This window comes from Diabrotica virgifera, chromosome 3, assembly GCF_917563875.1.
Source record: "Diabrotica virgifera virgifera chromosome 3, PGI_DIABVI_V3a".
Classification (NCBI taxonomy): domain Eukaryota; kingdom Metazoa; phylum Arthropoda; class Insecta; order Coleoptera; family Chrysomelidae; genus Diabrotica; species Diabrotica virgifera.
In genome coordinates, this window is record NC_065445.1 from 155,994,297 (window position 1) to 156,010,014 (window position 15,718).

Sequence of the window (15,718 nt, forward strand, 5' to 3'; positions counted from 1 at the left end):
TTCCAGTTATATGACAGCAACAGTTATGTTTAAAATTTACACGTTTCTTAAGATATCTCGAGATAGAAAAAAGGTACCTATAGACATGCGGTTTTCGGTATTCTGTTGCTAATTTGGTCTAATTTTGTAATACAGGAAAAAAATACATACTTGTATTTAATATTTTTCAAAGAAAACTAGATTTCTAGAAAGAAAATAAATAGCGACTCCTAGCCGGCATATTACGTAATAGGCTGTTTCCAAATTATAACTATTACATTGAAGAAAAAGAGCTCTTTTCAACAAGACCAAGTTTGCAAAAATCGATTAAGCAGAACCGGACTTAGATTTTTTCATAACAAGGTTCCCACTCACCCCCACCTCTTATTTGCACAGGTAGACTTAAACTTGTGAAATAAAATATGCGCAGAATTGTATGAAGAATACGATAATCGGATTTCCAGTGCCCTTTCATTAGGCAAATTTTGTAAAATTTCGATTTTTTTAATTTTTGATATTCAATTACGCCCTCTAGCGGTGGACTTACAATTATGAAAATAATTTCCAGGCTTTTCTCGAGGCAACTTTTGTTATAATTTTTTTTCCCAAAGCTGTAGTATAAACGGTTCCTGAGATATGGCCGAGCGCCATTCTTATTGAGACACCCGGTACATATTAAATGCAATCTTAAGACTTAATTATTGGCCTAAATCACTAAAAATTGCCCAAGTAATTATGCTACTGAAACCTGGTAAAGTTTTAACGGATGTTTCATCATACCGCCCAATAAGTCTACTGCCAATAATGTCAAAACTTCTTGAAAAGCTGTTACTTAAAAGAATTATGAGCGACCTAGAATTCCAAAACTGGATCCCAGAACACCAATTTGGATTCCGGCAAGCTCATTCTACAGTGCAACAATGCCATCGCATATCAAATGTAATTAATAGAGCTTTGGACAATAAATAGTATTGCACAGCAGCCTTTCTGGACATCAGCCAAGCATTTGATAAGGTATGGCACCCAAGATTACTTTATAAAATCAAAAAATCTCTACACAACAAATACTTTGACTTATTAAAATCATATCTAAATCACAGAGAATTTGAAACTAAAGTGGAGGATGAACTATCAAACCGTAACAAAATTCAATCAGGAGTCCCACAAGGTATTTACCAACCTCTCCACAAACCACCATTGGAACTTTCGCTGATGACACAGCAATATTTGCAACTGAAGAGGATCCAACAGCTGCAGTATTAAAACTTCAAGAACACCTAGACCAAATTGGACAGTGGTTAAAGAAATGGAAGATAAAAGCTAATGAAACTAAGTCAACACATATAACTTTCACACTAAGGAAAGACCAATGCCCAAATATTAGCCTTAATCAAGTCAACATACCACAACAGAATATCGTCAAATACCTGGGGCTTCATCTTGATTCTAAATTAAACTGGAAACAACACATTTTAAAGAAGAAGAAACAAATTGAGTTGAAAGTGAAAGAAATTAATTGGCTTATAGGTAGAAAATCTCGACTCTCAATTGAGAACAAACTGCTGATTTATAAAACTGTCATCAAACCTATATGGACGTACGGTATAGAACTATGGAGTTGTGCCAGCAAATCAAATACAAAAATTATCCAAAAAACTCGAATCAAAAATTATACGCACCATCGCAAATACCCCGTGGTACATTTCCAACCAAACCCTTCATAGAGACCTAAACATACCGTTAGTCAGCACAGTAATTCAAGAAAGAGCCAACAGACACCACGAGAAATTGTAAGGCCACCCCAACCAATTAATACCTACCACTATTGTAGCCACTAAACAACAGAAGATTGCGAAGATTATGGCCCATAGATTGGCATAGATCTTCGCTGAAACTGAGGTGAAACCGCTGGGTGATGTACCTCATAACGCCATTTTAGTGTACAATACTATAGTTGACATAAGTTATTGTACTTGTTATCAAATTAACTCATAGAATATGTAATTCTGATTGTTAATAAATGCTTAAAAAAACTCTGTATATACGTTTTAATGACGACCCTGGTCAATTATCGGCTAGATCATTTCTATGTATTGTTGCGGCGGCACAGCTTGATTCACTCTCAACCCTTCATTCACCCTACAGACGTTCGGCCGTAAAAAAAGATTACAACCCCCAAAATAGCCAACATTTCTGTTTCCAGCGTCTAATTTTATTAATAGCCATTCATTTTCATTTACATTTTTTCCCACATTTATTTATTCTACTAGCCACTATCACGCACTTCGACACCTTTTAGCACACGAACTTTTTCACCCTTTTCAGGCATAATTTTGGTTTTGTTTGCATTCGATAGAGGATTTTCATCAGTGGCGGTTCTAGACCAAAAAAACTGAACCCGGTTCTAAACCAAAAAATATCAATTCAACATATCTTTAAATAAAAATATATTAATATAAAAAGGAATGAATCCCTCTCATTACAAGGGAAGATTTTTACTTCTTCAGTAAAAATATATTAAACAATAAATAAATAAATAAGAAATTGTAACACATTTTATTTTATACAGATTTACTGCTTGTTGACAACATTTATTTACAAATTTAATCTTCTCTGGCCAACATTACTAAAAATGTCTATAATTTGGTCTGGATTGTTCATCAACCTTTCACTTTCTTCTCTTTCTATCGATATTATTGAAAGGTTCATCAGTCGATTAGTTGTCATAGTAGAGCGCAGATAAGTTTTGACTCTTTTCATTGTGGACAAACTTCTTTCAGCTACAGCACTCGTTACAGGTAATGTATTAAAGCTGAGCCAATCTTAAAAGCTCAGGTTACAACATTTTTCTGTGTAAGTAAATCAAAATAAAAATCTGTTGTCTTTCCTTTGAAATCTTGGAAAACCTCTTTTGCCGTTTCAATTTCATACTTAAATCCTAATCATAATATGATAGGCGAGCTTGAACGCAGGTTCACAACCAATCCAGCTATGTTTATGGCTTTTGAAGTTTTAAATCCATCAAGCACTGAATTCCTTACAACTGACCCTGCATGCAGTTTTTCAGAGCAGTACAGTATGTTTATTAAATACAAAAGATTTTAAGTATGAAATTGAAATGGCAAGAGGTTTTCCATGATTTCAAAAGAAACACAACAGCTTTTTATTTTGATTGACTTACACAAAAAAATATTGTATACTGAGCTTTCAAAATTGGCCCAGCTTTTATACATTACCTGTAACGAGTGCTGTAGCTGAAAGAAGTTTGTCCACAATGAAAAGACTCAAAACTTAGTCTGATGTCATGATGACTGAATCATCAAATTTTATTGATATTTGCCCCTTACGCTTCATTTGGTTATCAGAGTCCCTTGGAGTTTTTATTTCCGCTTTTTCAGCTACACAACAAGCTTGTTTCCAGCATTTATCAAAGAAATGATGTAATCTTTTACTTTGTAGTAACCTTTTCAAATCAAAGTCCTGTAAAAATTGGGGGCGCGGCTGCCCCCCCCCCCTGCCCCGGGCTAGAACCGCCACTAATTTTCATGTGTGTGAATGAGCATTTCAATTTGTGAGGCTCCATCAAACCAAATAGCCAACGGTAGACAGAAAGTGAACTGGCCATGAAGGGAGGGTGAATATATTTTAATTTAATTTCAACTAATTGGTTTGCCTTTGGAGTTCTAATGGGATCATAAATGTCTTTTATTGGTAGATATTAATTATTTTTATTGTAGTAGTACTGTGGTAATGATTTAGGATGTTATGAAAGTTTTTGACTTAATATTAAAAGGTTTTTCAAGTAAGGAATTTATTTGATTTTTTATTAGCTTCAATTTTGGTAATAATAACTTTTTTGCAAAAACTTATAGTTTTATGAATTTTATGAGTTATTTATGAAAAACCGCTTTAAAACATGCATTTTTTCACGAAAAATAAAAATATTTATCCTTAATAACTAAAAAGTATTGATTTATCAAATACTTGATATATCAAATTTTGCTTAGAATTTGTCCTTCTATCGATTTATGGGGTTATTTTTAATACAATAATTTTCACATCCGAGGGGGCTGGCATCCACCGGGTGGATACCACCCCCAGGGTAAAAGCTCAAGTTGGCACCATGTCACTTTTGTTTCTTGAGGCATCTTCTAACTACTCACCAATTTTCATGAAAATCGATGGCGGTTCAACGGAATTGGAGGTGAAAAGCTTCAGTGACTGCACTAATAAATTTTGTGAAAATTCAAGGTGATTCAATGAAACGGTACGATTTGACAACACTGCTGACGATAAAATAGAGGAGCCGCGGGCTTGAGACCTAAACGTTGTGAATCTAGAGAGTGGTAAGTTTAGTTATCATGGAGACGTGTTCGGGTGAACAACGCGTATTTGCTGTGAAAACTTATTACAAAAATGGTGAAAGTTTTGTGCGTGTACAACGAGCCTTTCATTTACACTACCATTTGCCGTCCCGCACTGCAGTTCCGTCTAACATGGCTATTAAGATTTGGGTTAGGAACTTTGAAAATAGTGGTTCAACATCACAAAAAAGAGGTGGCAGTGTCAGAACTGCTCGCACACCACAGAATATTGAAGCGGTGCGAAATTCATTACACGCCAGTCGTCGCAGGGATATTTCTCGAGTATTTGGGATAAGCAGAAAATACTATCTATTGTGGATCGCCTTGCTCTGAATCCGTTTTGTTCTTCTGATTCAAAAGGGTCGGTATTATTCGCATATGCGTTCTTTTATAAGTTTCCCATATAATCTGCTAAGCGTGCTCGTAACAGTTATACCCCGATAGTTACTGCAATCTTCCTTATTTCCTTTCTTATGGATAGATGTAATCCATCCTTCTTTCCAACTATGGCACTGGTTCTACATGCAAGTGCATATTGAAAACTATTAATATTATTATATTAAAACTATTAACCCGCCGTTACACGCGTCTTCTATTGTGACGGGGTTGCACGCGTATGAGCGTCGCCCTCACCTACATAAATTCGACTTATTTTGAGGAAGAATGAATGTCAACATGTAGAAATATAAAATGGGTTGTACTCACATATTATAGAAAGTCTCGTAAACCAATTTTTTTTATTAATTTAACAAAACAAAAGTAAAAATAATATAGATCAAAAGCAAATTTTCTTAATTTCCAATTTTAGCAAGCCACTTAAGAAATTAACGTTCTTTACGCGAATTCATTTTACTAAAAATACAAATTAAAATTAACAACTGTTCTGAAGCTATTTCTTTGTGACATTTATGTAATTAACTATTAATATTTTGTATTTTGATAACGACGTCCGAGGTGGAATTCGAAACGTCAATAAAATCAATTTTTCAAGTTAAATTGTGGCTTATTTCCCAATTAGAATAGGTAAATTTAAAAATAGGTTCTTAACCAGTGGCGCACCTAGAATTTTTCTCTGGGGGGGAGGGGGGTTTGCTTGGGCACCGAAAGTTTTTTGTATTATTTGTGAAAGACAAGTTACATTTTCCTACTTTTTTTATATAAGTATATTTCTATATGCTCTGGGTGGGATTTTAACCCCAAACCCCCCCTCGGTGTGCCACTGTTCCAAACCTAATCCAAACAATAATATTTTAATTAAACCTACCTAAATATGAAATAAAAACCTAAAAGTTTCTTTGAGATAATAGAAACGTGATTTCACTGTGATTGCACGCGCAGTGAGGAATTCCCTCACTTGAAGAGGGATGTCTCTTGTTTCAACTATCACACAGCACACTGGCCGCCTGAAATATTCTCTAACTTTTTCATACCCTCTCATGAACCATGCTAAAGGCATTCCTGGGTGCTTAAGGTTATCGTATTAGTTTACACAATTTCATTGGTTATAAACAAATATGGTGAGGGATTCCCTCATAGCGCGTGTAATTAGTAAAGTATAGTTGATCCAAAAGATGGCATAACCCAGACATCCAAAGTGAAAGTTATCCTTCAACACCAAATTGTTCTATATGGTCCACACAATGTCCAGAAAAAAGTCACACCATTTTGAGCGTCGGGTTTGGGGGGGAGAGGGGGGAGAAATCGGTAAATTCGTAGTTTTTTAAGTTTTTCACCAATATTTCTAAAACTATGCGCTTTAGCATGAACAACCCTCTATACAAAATTGTTCTACATTAAATTTGAAATAAAAAAGGTCCTATGCATAATCTTTCTAAAATGAATGGTTCCAAAGTTACGGAGGTAGTATAGTATAACTGGTCCAAAAAAAGGCCTAACCCAAACATCCAAAGCAAAAGTTTTCCTCCAACACCAAAATGTTCTATATGGTCCACATATTGTTCAGTAAAAAGTTACACCATTTTGAGCGTCCGGTTTGGGAGGGAGATGGGAGAGAAACCGGTAAATTAGTAGTTTTTTTACGTTTTTCGTCAATATTTCTAAAACTATGCTTTAGCGTAAACAATGTTATACAGGGTGTTTCATTAATAATTGTCCATATAGTAACTGGAGAAACCTTAGGACAAATTACGAAGATTTAACCTAAAACACTTAAATAAAATGTGGTTCCTTACTGAGTTACAGGGTGTTTTATCTAAAAAATTAAAAATTATTTTTGCTCAGCATTTTAAAACTATTCGACGTATCTTTTTCATACTTGGCAAGAAGTATAGGTACTGTACAAACTACTAAATTATGTTAAACAAACATATCTGGCTATTACCAGAGGCGTACGACGGGGGAAAGTGAATTGTTGACCCTTTCCAAATTCTACGCCACTGGCGAAATTGCTATTTTAGTTCAATTTTTGAATTCTCCAATACTTTCTATGAAAATAATATACTCTTCATTCGTAACGATAAAGTCATTAGTTTTCGAGATCTTTGAAGTTAAAAATGAAACGACACGGTTATTTTGATTAATGTATTGTGTCGCTTTATTTTTAATTTCAAATATCTCGAAAACTAATCATTTTATCGTTACGAATGAAGAGTATATTTTTTACATAAAAAGTATTGCAAAATCAAAAAATTACACTAAAATAGCAATTTCGTCAGTGACGTAGAATTTGGGAAGGGTCAACCAGCCACTATCCCCTGTCGTACGCCTCTGGTAGTAGCTAGAAACGTTTATTTATCTTAATTTAGTAGGGTGTACAATACCTACACTTTTTGCCAAGTATGATAAGGATACACCAAATAGTTTTAAAGTACTGGGTACAAATAATTTTTAAATTTCAATCATATGAATCATATCATAAATTAATCAAAATAACTGTGCCATTTCATACTTAACTTCAAATATCTCGAAAACTAATGACTTTATCGTTATCAATGAAGAGTACATTATTTACGTAGAAAGTATTGGAGAATCTAAAAATGGCACTAAAATAGTAATTACTCCAGTGGCGTAGAATTTGAGAAGGGTCAACCATTCACCATCCCCTGTCGTACGCCTCTGGTAGTAGCTAGAAACGTTTGTTTATCATAATTTAGTAGACTGTCTAGTATTCGCACTTTCTGCCAAGTATGAAAAGGATACGTCGAATAGTTTTAAAATGCTGAGCAAAAATAGTTTTTAAATTTTTAGATAAAACACCCTGTAACTCGGTAAGGAACCACATTTTATTTAAGTGTTTTCAGTTAAATCTTCGTATTTTGTGCTAAGGTTTCTCCAGTTACTATATGGACAATTATTAATGAAACACGTATACAAAAATGTTCTACTGTAATTTAAAACAAAAAATATTCTATACATAGTTGTTATAAAATCAACGGTTCCAGAGTTACGGAGGGTGAAGTTCGAGGTTTTCGATACTTTTTATATTTTTTGGGCAATATTTATGATATAACTATACCAAAAACCCAGACATCCAAAGTGAAAGTTATCCTCTAACACCAAATTGTTCTATATGGTCCACATAATGTTCAGAAAAAAGTCACACCATTTTGAGCGTCGGGTTTGGGGGGGGGGGGGGAGAAATCGGTAAATATAAAAAGTATCGTAAACCTCCACTTTTCACCCTCCGTAACTCTGGAACCGTTGATTTTATAACAATTATGTATAGAACCTTTTTTGTTTTAAATTCTATGTAGAATAATTTTCTATAGAATATTCCTTACGCTAAAGCATAGTTTTAGAAATATTGACGAAAAACTTAAAAAAACTACTAATTTACCGACTCTTCCCCCATCTACCCCCCAAACCGGACGCTCAAAATGGTGTAACTTTTTACTGAACAATATGTGGACCATATAAAACATTTTGGTGTTGGAGGAAAACTTTTACTTTGGATGTTTGGGTTAGGCCTTTTTTTGGACCAGTCATATTATACTACCTCCGTAACTTTGGAACCGTTCATTTTAGAAGGGTTATGCATAGGGCCTTTTTTATTTCAAATTTAATGTAGAACAATTTTGTGTAGAGGGTTGTTCATGCTAAACCGCTTAGTTTTAGAAATATTGACGAAAAACTTAAAAAACTACGAATTTGCAGATTTCTCCCCCCTCTCCCCCCCAAACCCGTCGCTCAAAATGGTGTGACTTTTTTCTGAACATTATGTGGACCATATAGAACAATTTGGTGTTGGAGGATAACTTTCACTTTGGATGTCTGGGTTTGGGTCTAACTATACCATACTAAATGGCGGGTTAAGTATATTAACATATGTTTCTTATTCTTACAGATAAAACATGAAGCAAATCCAATGGACTCTGATTCTGGCGCAGTTCTGGTTCGTTTTCGTGAACGCAGAACCGTCTGTGCACATTCTAGCTGAAAATCTAGAACAAGTCATCACGTCCACGACGTTAGAATGGATTCCTTTCAACGGTGACGATAAAGGTTTTCTCAAGAACGCCGTTGTAGCAGCTTACCAGACTATAGAAGGTTAGTTTACTTTTTTTTAAATATCTCTAATTTCTATTGTGAGCTCCACACTCTCGCCGAAGTCGATCGAGGTTCAACAAGTACGAGAGTGTAGACGGCCACCTTGTGCAACTTTGCCTCGCTTCGTTCTACTTCCGTTCTCTGTCGGTCTGGCGAGTCCGAGTCAAAGGAATCTTTGTCGATATCGCACCGCTTGAATGTGTTCCTCGCGAAGTAGAACGAGTGTAGAGAGGTACTTCAGACTTCGGTCAACTTTGGCGAAGTAACTTCGCCGAGAGTGTGGAGCCCGCATATCACCTTATGTATGTAAGATTGCATTCGTCAGCAAATACTTTCCGTTACCAATTCCTAACTTCCATTTATCCCGAACCGCGAGCCGAAGGCCAGTTTCAAGTAGCATCGCAGAATAAAAAACACTGTCGATAATCGGTTGAGCGAGCTAGCGAGCATGAACCGACACTAGAAGGAGCGCCTAAAGATACAGTGCGGCTCCCTACTTTGCGCATGCGTCAAAATATTTACAACGTTGTCATGTTGTTTACACATTGACATCGCCGGGAAATTCAAAAAGACTCCTTGCAAGGAATCTTTTATTTTGACAAATGACGTAATATTTTTGTAATGTAAATATAAAAATAACCTATAAAAATAAAATTATATTTTGTTTTACCCTTAGACAAGTTGTCTAAGGTTTTACCTGTACCTGTAAAAGGGTATTAAGAAAATATAAGATCAATGAAAAGAGTAAAACGTTGAATTTAATTATTTTGTCAGTTAAAGAACAACATAACCATCATACAATATGGAAGTGCTATTTTAGGTTTAGAAGTTTTTAAATACTTTTGCATATTATGGGTATATAAAATGACACCATTGCAGAATCTTCAGTCAGACAGTAGTTGAAGTGCTGTATAATCAATCACAAATTGCCTCAAGAATTGTTTTAGAAAGAATATTTGGTATTTTATGCAGAAAAGATTCCCCATATTAGTATGTGAAATGAGATGCAAGTTACCTTTTGTTTGAAGAATAATATCAGCTTGTATACTTTTACATAATATTGCAGTTGTTAATAGAGAACACATTGAAATACTGGAAAAGGAGGATGCTGTTATTTAATCGAACAAGCTGTGGCAGTACCTACATTTTCAACCAGGAGCAAATCTGGTGTAACTAAATGTTGTGTGTGTGTGTGTGTTTGTTTTAAAAGATTATTCTCCATTTAACTCAAGCCTAAATGGTTCCCACATAACAATTTCATGTTCTTGGTAGATTCGATATTCAATATTCGATAAATAGACTATTGATTATGTATTTTAGAAAGGAACTACAACGTTAACGGGGTTTTATTGTTTCATATAGTCAATGGACTTTTAAATATGAAAAACCCGCGGAATGCTACCATTTAAAGGGGTGAGTTTTTGAGAAAGGGGTGAATTAATCCCTAGGCACAGGACGAATTAGGGTGAGTTCTATGCACTTTTGGTACAAACACATCTACAGGAAAATTGTTCCAGGTTAAATTTACTATCGAAACATTACATTTTAAAGTTAAAAATATTTTTTTTTACAAAAATATATTCAAAAGAAAAGCAAGAAAAAAACTTCAATCCTTACTCTTTAAAATGACATTTAGTAGAAGTCTCTATGATTTATGATTTCCAAAATATGATTTTTCAAAGTTCGCCACTCACAGCGATTTTGGCCCATTTTCCTTGTTACTTCTCAAACATTGTTCTGTAACTTTTTTCTACGTAGCTTTAGGTATATGCAATGTTACATTTAATAGGAAAAAAGGTCAATTACCTTTAAAAAGTTTTATACTTTTAATGATTTTTGATATATTTTACGATTATTTTTAAATTTCTCATTATAACTTTTTTTATTGTATATGTAGGTATATAATTGGTAGGTATATTATTGTCTAATAAAAAAGAAAGCTTATTTTTGTAGTAAAGAAAAAAGAGACGTTCTCACAAACAATTTATTTTACAACTCACGACCGGTTTCGCTGTCTACAATATTCACAGCATCTTCAGGTCACGGTAAAAGTAAAATTAAATGCTACAAATAACAAAAAACCAGAGTTAGTTAAGTGGTCTGGTTGAAATCAAAGGGTAAAGATCAAGCCAATATTAAAGTATATATATTCATGCATACATATAAATGCTAAAATGTACGTAAATATGGTTTAACAACCCTCACACTCACATACATGCAACCATTCAAATGTAGTGGCAACTAAAGTATGTCAAGTATAAGTATAAAATGTACACTTACTTTCCAGTATAAGGGAAGAATATAGTAGTATTCAATATCATACTTTTTCTCCAAATTATGCTAAAGGGAGAGATGGTAGAGGGACAGATTTGATTGTAATGTACAAACAAAACAAAATAATTGGCAGGATCTTGAGGGGATTAGTAAGGGAACACGACATTAAACCGTGAAACCAAAAATTGTTAGTTATATATAAAGTGATGTTATTTTTAAATTTTTTAAAGTGTATATTTTTAAATTTTATTGGGATTATTAGATGTTGTTCTGGATGTTCAAGAACTGATGGATGTAAGATTGGTTGTGCAATTTTCTTAAAACCAGAATTGGTCAATTGTGTATTATTTGTGGTGTGATTGTGAAAATGTTTTAATTTTTATTTGTTGGAGACATTGAAATTAAACTGAACAATAGTAAATAGGTAAAAATTTGCTAAAATTTAAAAGTGTCAAACTATAAAATCATTAATAAATAATTCAGAATTAAATTCAAATGTGAAGGTAACTAACTGTACATGAAATTAAATTTATAGTAATATAAAGTTATGATGATTTGTGCAGCAATGAATGAGATTTTATGAGATATTACTAAAAAGTTAGAAAAAGGCAAATATGGAAAAAAAATAGATGAAAAAATGATTCATTTATGTTAATATCTGTTGAATGTAACAAATAGTTGAGTAGATTGAAAAATTAATCTCAAAAAATCTTTGAAAAAGTTACCTGGTTGAGCTGAATTATATGGTTTCTTTGAAAAGTTAAAAAAGTTTTTGAAATATTTTTTGTTTTAAAGTCGATAAAAATAACACATAGGTAACAGATTCTCGAACGCACACAAAGGACGTGGACACAACGGGAGTTTGGGAATTTTTTTTTTTGTTTGATGAGGAAAGCAAACTGTGTACTACTACATCTTATTTCTTTTTGATTTTTAAGAATTGTAAAAATTCCTCTAATTTGGTTTTATTTACAAAGAAACTCAAATGTCACTGAGAGTGAGAGGTTAAGTCAATGTCAAATTCTTCTTCTGTTATGATGTAGTAATAGTTGCAGGCCTTGTCAGTTTACAATAAAATATATATATTTTTTTCTTTTTGACAATATTGTTAATGAATAATATTGGCTAGATCTAATACAATTTTGTGCAATACTATGGTAGAAATCAATTTAAATTAACATATTTGGAAATTACTTGTGGTTACAAAAGATGAATTACAGATAATTAACAATACGGGGGGTTTTGTATTCAAATGAGGAGCAAAAACTATGGTGTAATGTTTTTTGGTTTTAATACTTAATAAAATCAGATGGATTTATTTGAAAATCAAGTTAAATTGTGACCTGTATAACTGGAAATTTACTCCAAATAAATGTAAATGAATAATTTTTTATATTTTTTATAAATTTTAAGCAAAATCTGTTGGTATCGTTTAACTGTCAAAAATATTTTAGTTTATAAAGTTGGTAGAGTGCTAAATCATCTGGGCCCGGATTACGTACACTCGATACGCATCGTATCCGCCATGTTTTCCCATAAGGCGCTACAGTAAAACATGGCGGATACGATGCGTATCGAGTGTACGTAATCCGGGCCCTGTTTTACAGCCGGATGTGAAGAGTGGGAGGGTGGGGAAAAACTCATTTAAAAATCGGTTGTTAGATTTTGTTCCTCCTTTGAAAAAATCCCCTAGCTAGTGAATTCCTATTATAACGAATACAAAACCGGTAAGTTGAAATTTGAATTTTTACAGTTTTTACGGTATTTGAAATAAACAAAATCGTAGTAGATCTTAGAAAATATTTGAGTTCATAATAAAACACGTGTTCAGCAATTTAGTACAGTCTGAATGGGAATTTTTTGTTTGTGTATTTAAATGGAATTCGAAAAACATGTGCAGCTTCAATTCATGCAGTTACCAATGACAACTAAGTCTGATCAAACTCTGTAATCACAACCTCTGTTAATTCAACCATTTGGCACGCAATTCGGTCGATACAAGTCAAGTTCCCGTACCAAGGCTTTGAGTCTAATTTAATTTTAGTTTGTAGATAATGATGGATAATTCAGTTATATGTCAAGTAGCTCAGCACGTGTTTCCCATCCGGTGGTCTACGAAGAAAATTTGATGTACAAACTTGAGAAATTTTCAAGAAAAAACCCTTTGCATATCCAAATTGGTTAACCACGTGGTCATAAGTATAATGTAGCGGTTACAACCACATTCACATATGGGGTGGAGTTCATTTTTAAATCAATCTATTGTATGGACGAAGATATGAAGTAAGTGGTGAGTTAAGAAATTTTTTATTGAAAAGTAATAACCAAGAACAAATAAAAAAAAAATAAAAAATATTACACATGATCGAATTGGTGTAAGCTATTGAGTAGTGGGGTTGTTATAGTTTATATCAGAACTGAATATGCTGGGATATACTCCAGTTCTAACTGTGCATTTAAAGTTTGTACTTGAGGGTTATTATTTGATCTTAAAATTTCTAAATGTTCCAGGTTATTAAGTTTGAAACCTTTATTGCAAATATGGAGTATGGAGAAACCTGTCTGTGGATCAAAAATATGGTTTGAACGAAGGATATGCTGGGAAAAATGTGATTGGCCTGTTGTTGAGCGATCTATATAACGAAGGTGTTCCTTTAGTCTGATGTTAAAGGACCTAAAAGTTCTTCCTATATAATTTGCGTTACAGGTACGGCAACTTAACTTGTACACACCGCTAAATTCGAGTCTATCACGATTGTCCTTGTTATTAAGGAAAACCAACCCTAAGTTCATTTTAGTTTTAAATGCAACGTGGCAATAGTTTTTAAAAAGATTAGCTAATTTATATGAGAAATCACCCATGTATGTGAGAGATCTATATGGTTTCTCACAATTTTGTTCGACAGTAGGTTGCATATAGACTTGGTATTCTAGTAGTCTATTTGTTTTTTTGTGTAAAATTTTATTAATCAAATTAATAGGATACCCATTATTTACTGCGATCTGTTGAATTATTTTAAGTTCTTTGTTAAATGAAGTTGGTGTTAATGGGATTGAGATAAGACGGTTGATATAGCTGTAAAAAGCAGTAAAAAGCAGACAACTTATAAGTTGTTTGCTTTTTACAGCTATATCAACCGTCTTATCTCAATCCCATTAACACCAACTTCATTTAACAAAGAACTTAAAATAATTCAACAGATCGCAGTAAATAATGGGTATCCTATTAATTTGATTAATAAAATTTTACACAAAAAAACAAATAGACTACTAGAATACCAAGTCTATATGCAACCTACTGTCGAACAAAATTGTGAGAAACCATATAGATCTCTCACATACATGGGTGATTTCTCATATAAATTAGCTAATCTTTTTAAAAACTATTGCCACGTTGCATTTAAAACTAAAATGAACTTAGGGTTGGTTCTCCTTAATAACAAGGACAATCGTGATAGACTCGAATTTAGCGGTGTGTACAAGTTAAGTTGCCGTACCTGTAATGCAAATTATATAGGAAGAACTTTTAGGTCCTTTAACATCAGACTAAAGGAACACCTTCGTTATATAGATCGCTCAACAACAGGCCAATCACATTTTTCCCAGCATATCCTTCGTTCAAACCATATTTTTGATCCACAGACAGGTTTCTCCATACTCCATATTTGCAATAAAGGTTTCAAACTTAATAACCTGGAACATTTAGAAATTTTAAGATCAAATAATAACCCTCAAGTACAAACTTTAAATGCACAGTTAGAACTGGATTATATCCCAGCATATTCAGTTCTGATATAAACTATAACAACCCCACTACTCAATAGCTTACACCAATTCGATCATGTGTAATATTTTTTATTTTTTTTTATTTGTTCTTGGTTATTACTTTTCAATAAAAAATTTCTTAACTCACCACTTACTTCATATCTTCGTCCATACAATAGATTGATTTAAAAATGAACTCCACCCCATATGTGAATGTGGTTGTAACCGCTACATTATACTTATGACCACGTGGTTAACCAATTTGGATATGCAAAGGGTTTTTTCTTGAAAATTTCTCAAGTTTGTACATCAAATTTTCTTCGTAGACCACCGGATGGGAAACACGTGCTGAGCTACTTGACATATAACTGAATTATCCATCATTATCTACAAACTAAAATTAAATTAGACTCAAAGCCTTGGTACGGGAATTTGACTTGTATCGACCGAATTGCGTGCCAAATGGTTGAATTAACAGAGGTTGTGATTACAGAGTTTGATCAGACTTAGTTGTCATTGGTAACTGCATGAATTGAAGCTGCTCATGTTTTTCGAATTCCATTTAAATACACAAACAAAAAATTCCCATTCAGACTGTACTAAATTGCTGAACACGTGTTTTATTATGAACTCAAATATTTTCTAAGATCTACTACGATTTTGTTTATTTCAAATACCGTAAAAACTGTAAAAATTCAAATTTCAACTTACCGGTTTTGTATTCGTTATAATAGGAATTCACTAGCTAGGGGATTTTTTCAAAGGAGGAACAAAATCTAACAACCGATTTTTAAATGAGTTTTTCCCCACCCTCCCACCCTTCACATCCG

At 33.4% G+C, this 15,718-nt stretch overlaps 1 protein-coding gene across 2 annotated transcripts in view; it reads left to right on the forward strand.

Moving 5' to 3' along the window:
- Window positions 1-15,718, forward strand: part of LOC114341649 (protein unzipped) — a 397,204-nt gene that overhangs the window by 325,042 nt on the left and 56,444 nt on the right. For both annotated transcript variants that reach the window (XM_050646985.1, XM_050646987.1), the window contains exon 2: window positions 8,647-8,849. In XM_050646985.1, the coding sequence (XP_050502942.1) occupies window positions 8,654-8,849 (196 nt within the window). In that variant the 5' untranslated portion in view covers window positions 8,647-8,653. The remainder of the gene's footprint in view (window positions 1-8,646; window positions 8,850-15,718) is intronic.